General features: G+C 45.5%; 1 protein-coding gene across 1 annotated transcript; it reads right to left on the reverse strand.

The window, feature by feature from the left end:
* Positions 1-10,996: 10,996 nt before the first annotated feature.
* On the reverse strand, positions 10,997-16,636 carry NEFL (neurofilament light chain). Its single transcript, XM_060013576.1, has 4 exons — positions 15,483-16,636; positions 14,344-14,468; positions 13,589-13,950; positions 10,997-12,946 (listed from the first exon to the last, which is right to left on the reverse strand). The coding sequence occupies exons 1-4, from the start codon at positions 16,527-16,529 to the stop codon at positions 12,804-12,806; spliced, it is 1,677 nt and encodes a 558-aa protein (XP_059869559.1). The 5' UTR covers positions 16,530-16,636; the 3' UTR covers positions 10,997-12,803.
* Between the last annotated feature and the right edge of the window lie 1,722 nt (positions 16,637-18,358).

Consider the following 18,358-nt stretch of genomic DNA (forward strand, 5'->3'; position numbering starts at 1 on the left):
CTAGTTAACAGATTTAAAATTCAGTTTTTTACCTACTTGAAAGTGATGCTCAGGCAGGAATCCTTTCAGGACTTCCACTCCAGGAAAACCAGAATCTTGTTGAAACCAATAGTGTTTCTTACTCCAGGCCTTCCTTTTTCACATGAGCATATGCAGTGTGGTCACCCAAGAGGCAAATGAGGCCTGAGCATTTCTGCCCCCAAAAAACACAGAAGGTCAGAAGGTATTCTGGGGAAGAGCCACATCAAAGATAGCTGTTTACGTGCATCCCTACAGCAAGGCCAATGATTAAATCACCTAAAATGCATACATTTCTCTACAGTTTAGAAAGCAGTTTCAGATACATCACCCTGCTTAAGCCTCACAAAATGTAGAACAGATGTTATGATTTCTCTGCAATTTGCAGAAAACAGAAGCTCAGAGAAGTGATTTATCTCCATGAGAGAGAAGCCATGCAGGACATTTTTTAATGAAAGGATATTTTAATTTTTAAATTCTAAGTGTAACAAATAGTTCTTGTAGAATAGTCATCTTAGATAACTGTTTTATTTCAATGTATTTCCAACTTTTTCTATGCGCAAATTTGATATGGCTGTGATCGTTCTGAAAATACCATTCAGCAACCCACATTTTCAGTAACAATATGTTATAAATGTTTGCCCATTTTAAGTTCATCATCATGACAAGGTATTTCATGGACCCCTGGTATTCATCATATCCCCCCATCCTTCTGCAAACACCTCCCCCCATCTATGGCCACTGTAACCCACTTATTCCAGTTAATTCAATAGTCTCAAAACCATAACACTACAGCCCCAAAATATTCAGATTACGAAAATAAACATGTTCGGTTGACAATAATAATCTTTACTATGATACTTATTGTTACACTTGACCCTTTCTTGAAGACCAAGCCACCAGTGTACAATCAACAGATGTTTACTGAGGGTCCAGTTTATGCAGGAGACATATCAGCTCTAGGAGTGAATGAGTTGATATTCGATTCATCCCACTTAACTATGAGTCAGTGTAAAGCAATCTGGGGTGAGATTGTTTTCCGTTTACAAATTGGCATTAGGCAAAATAAATATAAGCAGCAAAGGTCGTCACGTAGGCAAGATGGGTTTGAGAAAAAAAATTCAGGGTCTTCCCTGGTGGCGCAGTGGTTGAGAGTCCGCCTGCCGATGCAGGGGACACGGGTTCATGCCCCGGTCCGGGAAGATCCCACATGCCGCGGAGCAGCTGGGCCCGTGAGCCATGGCCACTGAGCCTGTGCGTCCAGAGCCTGTGCTCCGCAACGGGAGAGGCCACAACAGTGAGAGGCCCGCGTACCGCAAAAATAAGAAATAAAATAAATAATCTAGGCAAGAGATTTTGGTACCTAGAATCCAAAAGTAGCATGGTGATGGTGAGAAGCGCCAGGCCACTGACCATATTTTGAAGGTAAATTCCATGTGATTTGCTGATGGAGAATTAGAGAGAGTAGGAGAAAAGAGAAATCAAAGACGATGCCAGGGTGTTTGGCCTGGGAAATGCGAAGGCTGGAGGTTCCATCTATTGATGTGGGAATGACTGGGGAAGACTTTAGAAAAGCGCAGGGGGGTTAAGGAAGAGGACGGGAAATGGGACATTGTTTGTGTCATGGGAAGTTGGCTGCTGTGAGGCATTAAAATGCAGATGGCAGCTCATGGGAAACCAATTGCTATAAACCCTGTGCTCTTACTTTACCTGTAAAATGTGTGCAATACACGTCGTCCCAGCTCTCAGTGTTAGGAGAAAAGGTGTGAGTGCTTTCGAAAGTAAAACACATGATCAAACCAAAACTTGATACTGATGCTAATTTTTTATAATCATTGAAATGAAAATCTCAACAGTGAAGAATGAAAGGAATGCACAGAAGGGGAATTTGTCCCCATATGGGTAGTAGGATGAGAACAGAGGAGAAAACAAGACTGACTGCGGGTAGATGTAAAATGAAAGTGTTGGCTTTAACGGTGTGATGTGGCCTTGGAGACGATGACATGCTTGGGCTGCATGCAATCTCCAAGTGATTAGTTAAGTCTTTCAAAGCCATTTTGTTATTCTGATGCTTCATGATCAAGTAATTCCTGGCAAAACAAGATCTGCTTTTATTCCTCAGGAATAGTGATCATCTATTTGATTGCTCTAAAAGGAAATGGCTGGCTTTATTTCATGGTCCTTTCATGGACCTTATTTCATCGTCCAGGGAGCCTCATGCTCCAACTCCATGTCCCACATGTCTTGAGAGAAAGGGACTCTCACAGCAGACAGAGCTCCAGACTCCATGTTGCTAGAGTGGCAGCTACGTCCTTCCAAGATGACAGCATTGCATGGGTATCACCACCTCGCTCTCCAGGCTGGAATGCCGGCTCCCCCTCTCTAGGGGAAAGAGCACAAAGTGAATTCTCAGTGTGTAAGTTCTGATTTACTCAACTTAGTTAAGTGAATTGAAAACTAGGCAGTTAAATTCAGCTTGTTTATTTCAAAGGCAAGTATCAGTTAAAAAGAAGAAAAATTCAAGTGGTTTCTCAAACTGTGCTTTTTTTTTTTTTTTTTTGCGGTACGCAGGCCTCTCACTCTTGTGGCCTCTCCCGTTGCGGAGCACAGGCTCCGGACACGCAGGCTCAGTGGCCACGGCTCACGGGCCTAGTTGCTCCGCAGCATGTAGGGATCTTCCCAGACCAGGGCTCGAACCCGTGTCCCCTGCATTGGCAGGCGGATTCTCAACCACTGTGCCACCAGGGAAGCCCTGTTGTCTTGTTTGTAACAAGAGAAATTTCCTGTGCATTTTCTAACCACCACTGTCCCCCACCCCCCAATTCTGGAGAGAGGGCAAGAGAACACTCTACTGGTAACTTTTATTTGGGTTCCCCTCTGAGTTCGCATCTCTCCTCCACAGGGGCCTGGGCAGCCTCTACCAGTCAGGGTAGGAAGGCCTTGACTCAGCAGGCCTTCAGATGGTAGTGCATGCTGGCCCTCAATATTCCGCACTGGCTCGTCTGCCTAAAGTCTGTCTGGGGTAATGAGTGGATGTCTAGAAGACAAGGACGTGGGATGAATCTCTTGCCCTCGCCCAGTACTTCGCTTGTTATAAGCAAAGGAAGAACACTGAGCCTCTTCTTGCTTTTGTTATGCAGCAGTGACCTACTGCCTTCTCCCCCTCCCCTCTCCACACCCAAGTGCAGGTAGCTGCGGGAGGGGGTGGGGGTGAGCTGCAGACCTAAACTGTTTTCCTTACTAGAGCTTCTCACCACCCGCTCCTGAATCACTTGAGTATCTGGTTAAAATGTAGATTCTAGTTCAGCAGGCCCGGCGCGGGGCTAAGACTGCCTTTCTCACAAGCGCCCAAGCGCTGCAAACGGAGCTGGTCCACGCTCTACTAAGGAGTCTGGACCACGCGGCTCCAGGCGCGCCTGTGCTGCGGTACCTTCCGCGTGGTACCCTCTCCCCAGCTTCCACACCTACTGCAGCATGGCCACCGCCTCAGCGTCCGGCTTCTTTATCTTAAAATCGGATTTCAGAACGCTTTGAGCTCCAGGCCAGGCCTCAGTGGGGAGGGGCCCCTGCTTAGAAGGACCGCGAGTGCCCCCTTCCTTGTTCGCGCCTGGGCTTCCGGAGACCCCCACCTCCCACGATCTCTCCGCTAGCAGAGAAGAACCGGCGATAGAAGCTTCCCGAAAGAACTGCCCCCCCTCCACCCAGCCCCGCGCCCCTCCTTGCCGGGGCCGGAGCCCGGAGGCGCGCGCTGAGTTTCTGGCGATGCTCCGGGTGGCTCCCGCCCGGGGACGCAGTGGGCGCGGTTGCCGCAGCGGACCTTTCTGCCGCGTCCTCCGGGCGGGGCGACCTGGGGAAAGATCTAGCAAAAAAGAGGATTCCGGGCGCCTCCCCCCTTCTTTTCCCCGCTCCATCCCCAAATGACTAGGCTTCCTGATTGAAAAAAAATGTGTCACCCAGTCTGCTGTAAAGTATTTTAAGTCTCCGAACCTTACTATTTACAGGGGTGGCGTGGAGGTGAGGGTCTTAATTGCGAAAGACTTGGCCGCCCCGGCTTTTTGCACTTTTGCAGAGATCGTGTTCAGCAGGGTGATGCAGGCTGCCCGCAGGGCAAAGTTTCACGCAGAAAGAGCATCCTTGGGCTCCGCCTAGTCACAAGGCGGTAGAAGCAGCTTTTCAGGCCTTTGCCCTACAACTCCCCCGCCTCTAGCCCAGCCGGGAAAAAACTGGACCAGCGGCGTCAGGAGGCTGCGGTGGCTCCAAGGCAGGACTGAATGTGCAGAAACCCGAGGAAAATCAATGCCTTAAAAACAAAAAAGAAAGAAAAAAGTGATAGCAGAACGTTTTGATTTTTCAAAGCCCTTCAACTCAGCTCATTAGATTCTCACAGGCTAGGGAGGTTTGTTGTTGTTATAAAAATGTTTTAATGTTACGTATTTCCAGTATAATCCTAAAACACCATCAGATGCTCTCAGTTCTGTCTGGAAACACCCCCAGCTCTCCACAGAGGGGGCCCTAGCTTGGGCTGGCAGGAGTCCCTGGGGAGGAAGAAATGGGGGCCGATCCTGGAGGCCTTTCTTCTTCCCACCACACCGCGGGCAGGGGTGGGAGTGTCAGCGCATCTTGCTGCCAAGGGGGTCGGTCCTGGGACGATGAGAAAGATACCTTCATCTACAAACAGACCTCCAGCTCCTCAGGAAATTGTTTTGCCAGTGGATTAAAGGAAACACTCTTCTACTCATTTTGTTTAAATTATCCCTGAGTTTGAGCAGTGTTGTTTTACAGGTGGGCAGGGGAGGGGTGCAGGGCTGCAAGGCTTCTGAGTGCAACAGCAAGATGTCTGTCTTGCCCCTCTCAGAATAACAAGCTGAGGATACCGGGTCCAAATAATATCCACCCCCCCCCCAATAAAAACGGCTTTGCCTGAGGAGGGGCCATTTGTTGAAGAGCCGTGCCCCCCAGCTGTGCCCCCACCCCCAGAAGTGCCCCATGGATGCTGTGGAAGCTGAAATCAGCTGACTCTCCATCCTCTGGAGACTTCGGAGAGTTCTCAGTGGTTAAAACACTTTCAGAAGTCACACTTCCTGGTTTCAGCTATTCAGGTGGGGTTGGGAGGAATTGAGGGCAGGACAGAAGGGAAACAGAAGAAGGTCCTTACCAGGTGCTCTAAGTCACCAACGTGGCCCTGGTTCACTTTTCAGGTCCCTCCCGTGGGCATAGGACATCAAGTGCAGTGTTGCCAGGGCTCTTGGTCTTCAGAACCCCGCCAACCCTGGAGGCCAGCTGACAAACACTGAGCGCCTGTGTCCTGAGAAGGTGGTGCATTTTACTCTCATCTCAGAATCGCCCTCTGATTTCACACTTCTGACACCAATTTTTCTGTCTTAAACTGAGAATGATTTGTGACTTACAGTTGAGATTCTCTCTCACACATATTCTCTTGTGTGTGTGTGTGTCTAGGTGGGGAGGAGAAAAAAAGGAGGGGGGGCAATCTCTCTCCTGTGTTTTTTAACCTCTGAAGTAAAAAGGTGAGATTCTCCAGTGAATAAATGACTTGAAACAAACCAACAAGTCAGAATGAACAGATTATTCCTTCTTCTCAAGCCATGATTAGGTAAGATGCAGTTAGAGTTTTTAATGTAGGGTTTCTGTCTTTACTAGTGCACTAGATATAGAGCAAAAAGGGAATATTCATTGTGCTGCATCAAAGCATCCCGCTAGTTTTTGTTTTTAACAGTCATGTCAGGAAATGGTCTATACTCCACATGAAATTAATACGGTTGTGGGGCGGCTATAGACTGAAAGAATGACACTTAGCTAAAAGCAAAGGGATTAACGGCCATCAATACACAAATAAAAATGTCTTTAACAGCTACCAGAAACCTGAGCCTCATGTACAGCGTTTCAGTTTTTTTATAAAGGCATTTCGTGTTTAAGACTACTTGTAATCCATATAACTTTTGTTTATTAGACGTGTCCCGTTTAAACTCATGTGTGTATTAGAAGCTAAGGTATTCCAAAAAATCTAAGGTGCCAACTTGGATGGGTTTGACTATCTTACAAAACAGAAAACACTTTTATTTTTCTATCGTAACTTACCTTAAGTCATGTATTAGCTGCCATTATATTTATCCCAGTTGACTAGAATAATATAATACATATTTCAAATGAATTAATGCAGGAAAGCTGAGGCCTTGAAGTACACTATGAAGGTGCGGGGATACATGTCAGGAACTATTAAAATGTACATAATACCCTTTGAACATATAATTCCACTCGGGAAATTACTAAAGAAATCCTTCGTTAGAAGGACAAACCGAAGGTATCCATTAACTAAGATATTCATTGCCAGGCTGTCTATAATTTTCACAAACATATTTTTAAACTTAAACTGGGACACATGATCAAGTAAGAATGAGTACACAGATGAGAACAAGGGGGAAGAATATTTGAAGCTGAAATGGTTTCAGATCTTTTGAGTGGATTCTTGCTGTTCATAAAAGAAATAATTACATGCCCACGATCTTATGGTAGCCTCCAGTGATCTTCATACTTGATGCTCCTGTCCCTGTGTAGTTCCCTCCCACGAAAAATCAGACAGACTGGTCTCTATGACAAGTAGAATACAGTGGTACTGATGGTGGGGGTCTTTCTAGACTAGGTCATCAGAGACATTGCAACGTCTGCCTTGCTTTCTTGGATGCCTTGCTCCAGGGTAGGCCAGCTGCCATGTTGTAAGTATCCTCAAGCAGCTCCACATGGAGAAGAAATTACCAGTCCAATGGGTGAGCCACCTTGAAGTAGTTTCTGCAGGCCTAACCAAGCCTTCGGATAACAGTAGCCTCACACAGCATCTGACTGCAACCCCTTTAGAGACCCAGAGCCAGAACATCCCAACCAAGCCACCCCCAAATTCCTGATCTGTGGAAACTAAGAAATAAGTGATTGAGATTGTTTTAAGCCACTAAGCTTTGGAGTTATTTGTTATGCAGCACTAGGTAACTAACACATACTGCATGTTAATTTCATGAAGTTACATAGTTATCAAAAAAAAAATACTGTTTACACCTTCCCCCCTCCATGCATTCATTCTGTCAGTAAAAAAAAATACCTCAAAAATTTTCTAAATCATCCCACATCATGCCATCTCTACTGCTACTGCTCTAAGTCATCACACCATCTTCTCTTATTGGGACTAAAACAGCCTTTAAGTTAGTCTCTCTGATTCTTGCTTCTCTAAAGTCCATTCTCTGCACAGGAGCCAGAGTGGTATTTATAAAACAGAAATCAGATCATGTCACCATCTGCTGCTTAACCCTTTCAAACTGCACAAGAAATAGAACCTAAACTCCTTGATCTATAAACCTCTGCATAATATGTCCTTTGCCTGCCTTTCTCAGTTCTATCTCCTACTCTCTCATTCTTAATGCTCACCAATGAGCTTAAGGTATTTTCCTGGGTTCAAACAAGCCAAGCTTCCACACTTGCTGTTCCATCTACCTGGAGCACTCTTTCCCCAGATCATTGCATGTCTGGTTCAGAGCTAATGTCACTTATTTATTTGTTTATTTGTTCATTGCCTGTTCTCACACACACACACACACACACACACGCACACACACACACACCACTTTAGTCCCTGAAAGCTGGGATATTGTCTGCCTTATTCTTTGTGCCTAGAACAGTGCCTGGCACATAGTACATGATTAACACGTGTGGAACGAATGGACAAGCTATGTCAAATATACATAAATAGAAATAAAGTCTAAAGAAGAACATATAAATGAAAATAATGATGACTGAATGGAGAAAATATGATTTTTTTCCTTTTAAAGTTTGTTTTTAATGTTGATGTTTTATTATTTTTTTAAAAACTCTCCATATACAAATAATTATCTATGTTGAAGTAGAATTAAAAGGCTACCAATAGTCACTTTCTGGGGCTGCTGAAAATTTTTTACTGCTCATGATGCTTTTACCTTTTATCTTTTTAGCTCTCATATAAGATTCTTCACTGGGAATTTTCTAGGGGAACTTAAACTGAAAATGTCAGTTCTGATGAACATTTTCCCAAGAGGAAAACATCCTGAATTCTGCACTGGAAGACCTTTCAAATATGAATCATGGCTGGAGCAATCCTGATCATTTACACCCAAGGGAGAAAGAATAAGTTGTTCATCCTGGCCATGTGCATGGAAAGTTCTCACAAATAATAAACCTTTTCCATTCTTAAAATATTTATTAAGATTCCCACTAAATGCAAGGCACTTTGCTAGGTATGGTGGGAGGAAACAAAGACACTTATTTGTTTAGTCACTGTTTACTCCCTTCCCAAAATGACTTGAAATATCTTACAACAAGAAGATATGCAAGAAGGAGTAAGAGGAGAAGGAAGGAGGAGGAAGAAAAGGAAAAGGAGAAGAAGAAACCATTGAGGACCAGTTCAATGTGAACACAACTAGAAAATTGTAACCAGGTAGAAGAATAACACCATGAGAACTGTTACCAAACCAAACTTGGGTCTGCTCTCCCAAGTTTTGCAGCAAAGCCAGTCTACTCACACCAGGTTGTGGTGAAGGAAAGTGTAGCGTTTATTGCAGGGCCAAGAAAGGAGAATGGGCAGCTAATGCTCAAAAGACCTGAACTCCCCAATGGCTTTCAGGAAATGGTTTTTAAAGACAGTGTGAGGGAGATGGTTATAGGATGCATGATCCCCTCGTGGACCTTCTTTTGATTGGGTGCTGGTGAGGTAACAGGGTGATGTTTTGGGAACCTCAATCATCAACCTTCTGGTTCCAACTGATCTGGGATCTACACACTGGTGGTCAGCAGTTAACTTCTTCCACGTGGCGGGGGTTTTAGTGTCTTTAAAACAACTTAAGGATATGGCTCAGGATATTATCTGTTTTCCTTGAGGAGGTACTTAAGGTCTTTGACTTTGTTTTATGGCTAAACTATTATTATTTTGTCCTGTTTGACTGCTTTCCTTTGTTTCTGCATTTTCTCACTTCTCTGATTAAATTTGTTCTTTGGAGCTCAGGGGAGACCAAGGAGGCTAAAGCTTTTCTACAAACAAGAGGTGGGGGGCAAGAAGCTGTGTCCCCCAGGAAGGCCCCGCAGGGTCCTGCACAGTTTGAGAAGCACATCCTGAAAGTTAGTGATCCTTGAAGGTAAATTTCAAATACATCTCTGTTTAAAATTTTTGCAGAGGAATTTATAGGGACATAAATAATCCAAGGAACTAAAGAAAAATTTAAGCATTCTAAGTAACTTCAATGGAACACTGTGAATGTAGAAGTGCCCTTGAATTGTACAAAGACTGTAAGAATTCCAATAATTGTGTGAAAACCCCCAGGCTGCTGTCACAACACAAGCCTGTGAAAATATCCTCTGATTCCATGAGGATGCCTCCCAAGCTAGACTGCAAAAGAGAGTCAATGCAATATTTGGTTAAGAGCATGGACTTTAGAGCCATCCATCCTGGGAGGTTTGAATCTCAGCCTACCACAAACTAGCTATGTGACCTTGGTCAAGTCACCTAAAAATTCCTCATCCATAAAATGGGGATGATAATCATACTGGACTGATAACATTGTCATAAGAAAGAAATTGATGAGATAATACGTATAATGCACTTAGATTAGTGCCTGGGACACAGCAACTATTCTGACAGCACTAGAATCTCCATGTAGGGAAAAAAGCAATCAGATTAATTGCTTATCCATTTAATGCCAGGAATGAAACTTTACACGAAGTTTAGCAATTCCCTTTAAGTGATGGACTTTAGTGTGGACATAATAGTGATACGCGTGTTTCCTATTCAGCCATTTAGCCTGATCTTCGAAAAGTTTTTCAGGAAATTTTGAATCATGAATCTAGAGTGGATTTGAGAAATCAAGTGCTAACGCCTTATGTAGCTAAGAAGATTGAAGCCAGAATGGGGATGGGGGTGGGGATGGCCAGCCCTCCATAACAAACAACACTAGGATCGGAACAGACACTTGATTTTTGGTTCTCTGCCCTTTCCACCAAGTGTTGACTAGACCAGGACTGATTATTGAACACTCTTGCCTTTCTAGTCATCCCGAAGGCATTTTAGTCTATCCAGAAGTTATTCATTCAGTCGACGTTTATTGTGCTCTACCATGGTAGGAACAATGCTGGATGCCGGGAGGCAGGAGGGCTGATCGCCATGCTTCTGAGGATCACGCTACAGCAGGGGACGCAGACGCTAAATGATCATGGAAATAGATGCCGACTATGACTGTGTAAAACACTACATGTTCTTATAAACACATTGAATAAAGGAATTTGGCTCAGTCAGGGAAGGCTTCCCCAAGGGAATGACAACTGAGCTGAAATCTGAGCAAGTTTGAGGGAAAGATAGAAAAAATGAGTGGTCCAGACAGAGAAATCAGCCGAAACCTTGCGGCAGGTGGGAGAACGGAGGGCCAGGGTGGCTGAAACACCAGTAGTAAGGGAGGGGTAAGGGGATATGCATAGGATGAGGTTCGAGTTGTAGTTTGGGGTCAGGTCGCTCCGGGCCTTGAAGATCCCCTTAAAGATTTTGGTTTTTATATTAAAAGAAATGGGAAACTATTGGAGGGGCATGATCAAAATGCACTTTTCTAAAGATTAGCTTACTCTAGTGTGCTGACGGAAGGAGGACAAGACGTTGGGAGGTTCCTTAGAGTGGCGGCAGTGTAAACAGGAAAATGTGGATGGATCCAAGATACGTAGGCAGTAAAATCAATAGGACTTGGTGATAGATTAAACCAGAGGGATTGGGGAGAGGAAATGGGAGATATGACGTCATGCCCAGTCTCTGGTCTGCAGAATTGGATGGCTGAGGAGTGGGTCATTAGCTAGGGGAGAGAATACAGAACGAGAACTGGAGTTTGGGGAGAGCAGGAGAGAGAGGGAGACTGAGCCAGGTACCACATTTGAGGAAACTGTTTTTAAAGACTTCAGATCCATCTAGTTTAGATTTTTCACTATTTTATTATGGCACACAGGATAGAGTATGGTACAGTGTTCTTACTTCAAGAAATTCTCAAACCAACCAGCTCTTTCCGTTTGGCTACTTTGTTTTACATGTAATTTGCATATATCTGAGCTTTACCATGTGCAGCATCCCATGTTTAGTGAACATAAATGTGAAAAGCTTGGCTTCTGAGGCAACTCCTAGCGTTTACAGAAGTAAAGGTACTGAGAATCTTCGTAATTCAAATCCATAGCATCATGGTAGATAAAGAAATACTTTACCTATTTGCTTTGGTGAGATATACTTAACTAGAAATACATAGTGTCATGTCATCAGGTAACTTTAAATGGAAACCACTTTGCTTTCAGATTAAATTCATGACCTTGAAGAGTTGTCTAAACAAGAAATATTGAAAAGAATTAGCTGACAGAGCAATTGTGTAAGAACAGAAGCAGAACAGCGGATAATCAGTAATTTCGTCCACATTCCACATCAAATGCAAGTGCGAGAGCTTTCATAACTTTACAGTGAACAGGGAGGACGGACGGGGTGTGTATTTGATGCAATGTCCAACCAGTTAGAGCTATCATTGAAATCCGAATATTTCCCAGTAAAGACATGCAGAGCGATGGCAATGCAACATACAAGCATATAATCCCCCCTTTAGCGACTGATCACAATTTCATTATCTGTATCTGTAGTGCTTAAAAAGTTTAAAATAGGTGGCATAAAGGCTATTTACTTGAGGCAACACAATTAAGCTAACAACACAATCATAAGCTCAGGATTGCAGGCAACATGTTTGCAATGGCAAATAAACTTTGATATTCTTACTCCATCCAAAATTATACAGAGATAATAAATTATTCCTTCTGATTGTATCCTTTGCTTGGGTTTCAACTGCTGCTCATGACAATATATTTTAAATGTGGTTCTAGTGCTAGGTGGGTTAGGGTTACGGGATTCATATTCTATCCATACTGCATTTATTATTACATACTAGTGTTAAAGTTACCTGTTTACCATAGAGCGTATATTTATCACATAATTTCAGAATGGCCTCCAAGAAAGCCACTCCCAACATTATATAGGACACTTATGGGGCATAGTATATAGCTATTTATCAAAGAAAACCCCAGAGATTCTCATTTACTCGAGCTTATTATCAGTAAAATTTTTGAGGGGAGAGATTTCATGAATGCTCATGACCTAATTGCATCCTCAGAATTACCAATTAAGGGGGGGAAATGCATTGTAATTGTTAAAATTTTGACTTAAAAAAATTTGGAGGTCAATAGCCCACTTCTGTGTGTCTTATATTGGTGCCTTCTTTAAGATATTCGAATTAAGTCAACAACCACAGCAAGGAATGTCATTCAGTGTAACTTTATTTACTATTTATAGCACATAATTCAAGGCCTTTAATTTCTAACCACCAAAGGTTCAAAGGACTATTTTTTTTCCATGACGTTTAACATTAACATTAGTGAATTCATTTATTCAGGGTTTTTTCTTTTTTATTGTAAACATCTGAATTATTCACATTGCCATAGATCCTGAACTCATAAGCGTGGACCATGCACAGGCTGGCAGCAAGCCAGGAAGCCACTCTGCAAGCAAACAGATACTCTGCGGAAGGAGAAAAGTCATAGCACAACATTTAATGCCCAACCTAAGTCATCTCAGAATTATACATATATTGACTTCTTAATTCATATAGTATCTGCAACTCAACTGGTTGGTTGGTGATGGGATTGACCTGATTTCAGGAGAATTATTCCTGGAATAGTTAAGGAAAGGGGGTTCAATCTTTCTTCTTAGTGGCTTGTTCCTCCCCAGCACCTTCATCTTTTTTTTCCTCCTCCTCAGCTTCTTTGGTTTCTTCTGCTTCTTTGCCTTCACCTCCTTCTTCTTCCTCCTTTGCCTTCTCAGATTCTTCCTTGGCAGCTTTAACATAAAAAGCAAATGTACAAACTCCAAATGCAGCGTGAGTCCAATCAAAACATTTCTGCTAAGGTTTTGTGGAGGAACACAAATGTCAAAATACTTCCCCCAAACCTCTCAGCTCCTTTCTCCCAAAATACATGCAACTGACAATGCCTGCCGGGAATAATTTGCCACTGAACACATATTTAAATAGAATGAGATTATGTCTAGGTACTGGATGCTCTGCTCTCCTCCAGGACCTTGGTTTTCTTTTATTGTGTGTTTGGTGTTCATTTTTGTTCTTTAGGCTGCTCAGACACCAAATGACTGAGTTAAATGAATGGATTTTAAAATGTTTAATTAGGAATAAAAAGACAGCAGGAGGAGGATTTTTTTTTAAGTTCTTTTCAAAAAAGTACCAAGCTAATTAGAGATGTGTGGCTCTGGGAGGCCAGCCAATCTGAGAAATGACGTGCTTATTACTAAAGGTCTGTTGAAGCAATAGATCAATGTATTATTTAAGATTCTAAACTCATGTATGAATAAAACTTCCTTGGCATAAGCAAGGCTTCATTTATCTTATCAATGTCCTAACAGATATTCATGCCCCGGCTGAACCTGGAGTTGCAGGGTGGGTTTGATTTGGTTTGGTTTGAATCCTACCTTCTTCCTCTTGGGCTCCCTCCTCTTCAGCCTCGGCTTCAGCCTCCACCTCCGCCTCCGCCTCCGCCTCAGCCTCAGCCTCTTCCTTCTTCTCCTCTGCCTCAGCTTCTCCTTCAGAGGGGGGCTGCTCCTTGGCTTCCTCAGCTTTCGCAGGCTCGATGGTCTCCTCCACCTCGATCTGCTCCTCCTGGACGTGGCTGGTGTAGTAAGATGGGAAGGAGCGGGCGGACATCAAGTAGGAGCTGGTCTGTAAACCACCATAGGCAGATCGGCCAAAGACCTGGGAGCTCTGGGAGTAGCCGCTCGTTATGCTGCCCACGCTGGTGAAACTGAGCCGGGTCTCCTCACCTTCCAAGAGTTTCCTGGCGGAGGCAGGGAGAGGGTGGGGTTAACAATCATGAACACAGGAAGTGTGCTGAGCCCAACACCCAACACCTTCCCCAGTGCCACCCTGAAAGCCAAAGGCAGGGTTGGAAATTATCAGAACTTAGTAACTGGGGATGTTGTGACTGAGACCAGGAAAAAACCAAAAACCCCCCAAACACCTTAAAATAACCCTGTCTGTTAGACTTTAAATGTAATGGGAAGCTAAGAACAGGTCTCATTATTACAGGATAAATTCTTCTTGGAAAAGGCCAAAAGGTGAACACAATCATTTCAAAGGACTATTTTTGAAGATTTCTGATTCAACAGAAAGGAAGTCTGATTTCCTTCCTAAGGTTGAAGGGCTGCTACCTTTGCCCCTCCATTTTTACCTGTAAGCTGCAATCTCAATGTCCAAAGCCATCTTCACATTGAGCAGGTCTTGGTATTCCTTGAGGTATCTTGCCATTTCACCCTTTGTGGTTCTCAATTCATTTTCCAATTTGTTGATTGTGTCCTGTTGGAAGACAAAAAAAAAATGCAAGCGTAAATCCTTACTGCTATTACTTTACTATAGCTGCAAGGGCATAGGTTTAATTAAAATCAAAGTGCACACCTTAGATAAAACCTCCCCTGAAACAACGGCCTTTTCTCTTTTTAAACCTTTCTTTGCTTGCCTAAAAAAATCCAGCTTCATAAAGCATGAGATGAAAGCAAAAAATTATTTTAAAAAACTAACAGAAGAATTTTTTTTGTTTTTGTTAATTACTACAGTCTAATGATTATCATAAAATGCCTGCAAGGAACTAAACAGATTTGTTTTTTTGAAAACTTTGTTTCTCATTCACTGACTAACTCTATCCAGGTTACATACAAGAAATCCACTTCTTTATAGGAGAAGGAAGTAGATAAATTTAATTTTTTTTATTTTCTCTAAAATATTTTCTATGTATCTATATTATTTTCTCTTCTCTCCAGAAGATGGAGAAAAAGAAACGTTTTATTATGGCCATCATTACCTACTACAATTTTGACTGTATTCCTGTCTACCTGCTACGCGAAGGGAGCGGTTGGTAAAATTAGTCTGAAATCATGCTGGTCACAGAACTAATGGGAGTTCGTCGCTGTGTCTATTAATCAGATGGTCCAATCTGTGCAGCAAAGCAACTTGTGGTGAATTCAGGACAGCAGAGAGGCAGGCCAGAGGCAACGCCCTGCTCGCATCCCTTCTCCCACCCCACCCAACCCCCCGCAGGGCTGGGCCGCTTTAATGCGCAACAGAGATTCAACTGCACCCTGCACATCTTCGCAGACTGCAGTGGCGCCCGCACCCCGCCCTCCAACTGCCCCACCCGCTCCCACACAGCCTCCAAGGAGCCAAGGTCTACCCCCTAACAGCTGCATGCAGATGCCTCATTTCTAGTCTCCACTTTCTAGGCGCGCCCTCCACTCTCCCCCCCACCCCCCGCCCATCCTAACTCGATTCTGCAGCCCCCTCCCCGCCTCCACAGTGTTTTGCCCAGTGCCATACCTGCATAGCACTAATGTCGGCGTTCTGCTTGTCCTCCAGCTCCTGTAGCTGCTTCTCCAGCGCTTCGTTCATGCCCCGGCATGCTTCGATCTCCAGGGTCTTGGCCTTTAGCAGGCGGCGGCTCTCGGACACCTCGTCCTTGGCGGCGCGCACCGCATCGGTGTTCTTGGCGGCGCTCTCGGTCAGCACGGTGAAGCGGCTCTTGAACCACTCTTCCGCATTCTGCATGTTCTTGGCGGCCAGCTTCTCATACTGGGCGCGGATGTCCTTGAGCGCGGCGGAGAGGTCGGGCTTGGAGGACACATCCATCTCCACGGAGATCTGCGCGTACTGGATCTGCGCCTGCAGCTCGGCGATCTCCTCTTCGTGCACTTTCTTCAGAAAAGCGATTTCGTCCATCAGGCTGTCGATGCGCTTTTCGAGCTCGGCGCGGGCGAGAGCCGCTTCGTCGGCCCCTTTGCGCGCTTCCATCAGCCGGCCCTCTGCGTCCTCACGGCTCAGCACCTCCTCTTCGTAGCGCGCCTGCAGGTTGCGCAGAGTCTCCTCCAGCCCTTCGCGCTCGCCCTGCAGCGCCTGCTTCTCGTTGGTGGCGTCTTCCGCCGCCAGGCGCAGGTCGCGGATCTCCTGCTCGTACAGCACCCGGAAGCGGGACGGCTCGGAGTGCTTCTGGCGCAGCACCAGCAGCTCGGCTTCCAGGACCTTGTTCTGCTGCTCCAGCTCGTGCACGCGCTCGATGAAGCTAGCGAAGCGGTCGTTGAGGTCCTGCAGCTGCGCCTTCTCCTGGGTGCGGATCGACTTGAGGTCGTTGCTGATGGCGGCTACCTGGCTCAGGTCGAGGTTCTCGAGACTGGGCAACAAGGAGCCGGAGCTGGAGGAGTAGCTGCGGCGCACGGACAGCGAGGAGGAGACGGGCGCCGAGTAGCTGGAGTAAGCGGAGCGCGCGGTGCTGTAGCCGCTGCGCACGCTGGAGATGTGCACCCGGGGCGTCTCCACATAGCGCCGTTTGTAGGAAGTCGAGTAGTACGGCTCAAAGCTGAAGGAACTCATGTTGGCGGTCGGTGCCCCTCTGGCCGGCGGCGGAGATGGGGGCCTAGAGAGAAGAAGAACGGGGAAGAGAGGGAGAGGGGAGGATGGATGGCTGTGTGCAGCTCGGCTCTGTCCTGCCACCCCTATTTATACTCGGAGAGGATTCTGACGCAGCCTTAGATCGATCACTGCGCGCCGGGCCAGAGGGGGCAGAGCGCTGCTGCAGCCGAGGGGAGGATTCTGCGCAAAAGGAAGGCGGGGGCGAGCCACAGGCCGCGAGGATGCTGCGGCTTCGTCCTCTGCACTTTTCTCTGAAGGCTTCTGTTTTCTGTGAGACCCCGTACCCCCTCACTCATTTCCTTTCCCTACCCCCACCCCATCCTACTTATTCCTTGATCCCTGTATCACTCGGATTCGATCGTGACCCCAATAACAAGTTCTCATTCCCTACTGACACCTTAGTTTTCCATATGCCTGGAACCTCGGAGACACCCTCCCCCTCCCCGTCGCTCCTTCCCCACCAGGGGTCATCATCCCCCTGGTGTTTACGGTGACATTGCAGTGCCTCCAGGGCATTGGAGATACAAAAGATTGTCCCAGGTTGCATGTATGCGGCATATATGGAGGAAAGTTTTCTATTTCTTTGTAGCTGTTTCTGGCACTTTCTTTGTGTTCCTTTCTCCTGGTTCTTTTTCTTTTTCTTTAGTGCGCTCCTTCTACACACACACACACACACACACACGCACACACACACACGTGGAACTGGGGCACTGCAGGTGTTGATTTTAGCATTTCTAAACCCTTAGAGCAGTTCCTATCAGCCTTGTAGTGTTACTAGATTTTCTCATTTCTTTCCGAGGAACGAAGCCTCGCATACTTTGGGCGTGTTGAAGCGTGTAGGTGGAGGAGTTTGAACTAGCTGCGGAGAAAACCGATTTGCAAAAACACAGCGGCCAGCACTGCAGCGGGGAACTTCAGACTGTCACACGTTGCCTGTATCTCCTTCATCAAGATAAATTCCTGCTCGACACCGACAACTCCATCACATTAGAAGCCCCTTTGCCTCTTTTTACACCCGTGTAGCGCCCAACCTGATGATTTCAACAAGCCACGCAGGTGGCTGATTTTCAGAGGGAAGCTGCTGCTGCCTCCCGGAGCGCGGAGCGCGGAGCGCGTCTCCAGGGAGCAGAACTCGGACCAGAGACGTCTCGTTCTGGGGCGGGCAGAAAATAGCCGTGTGGTTCTTCCCCCCGAGTCACTCTGATAAACACATAACAGGCACAGTCCGAAATCCATGGATTTCTTTTAGGGAACACCCAGGGAGCTGAAACAGTGTGCACGCCGTAATGCACATTGATACAGCCCTGCGGTTTACAGAGCGTTTTCACGCATATGATGTTAGGGAGTCCTCCGGTTGCAGGGAGGGATTGCAGAGATATACACCTAAGATTTTTCTAAGCAAGCACTTAATTTTTGTTTTCTTTGGGTAAGAGTAGCATTTGAGGTGCAGCATACTGATATTTTTTTAAAAGAGGCAAACGAAGGGGAGACATGAGAGATTTTAAACAGAGAAGCCGGCATCGCTTTCCCTGTGATGCTGAGAGGGCGAAGGACTTGGAGCGGATACCACAGATGCTCCCGGAGCAACTGCAATCCCCTCCCCGCGACAGGAGGGTGGGAGTGGGATAAGGGTTAACTCCTGAGGTCCTTTGTACCTAAAAAACCTTTCCTTCTTCGTGGTAGAGGAAAAGACTGCAGCAGAGAACTTGCATGGGGTTTCTAAAGAATCTTTAAGGTCTCAAATAATGAGACTTTAGAAACATTACCATTGGTAGTTTAAAACTATCAAG

Source organism: Delphinus delphis, chromosome 6, assembly GCF_949987515.2.
Source record: "Delphinus delphis chromosome 6, mDelDel1.2, whole genome shotgun sequence".
Taxonomy (NCBI): Eukaryota; Metazoa; Chordata; class Mammalia; order Artiodactyla; family Delphinidae; genus Delphinus; species Delphinus delphis.

Bases quoted from the DNA above. Each gene is read 5' to 3' on its own strand.
- NEFL (XM_060013576.1), bottom strand. From the start codon at position 16,529: ATGAGTTCCTTCAGCTTTGAGCCGTACTACTCGACTTCCTACAAACGG. The intron at 14,469-15,482 runs GTATGGCACTGG...GTCTTCCAACAG, and splicing joins CCGACATTAGTGCTATGCAG to GACACAATCAACAAATTGGA. The intron at 12,947-13,588 runs GTAGGATTCAAA...TTTATGTTAAAG, and splicing joins GGGAGCCCAAGAGGAAGAAG to CTGCCAAGGAAGAATCTGAG.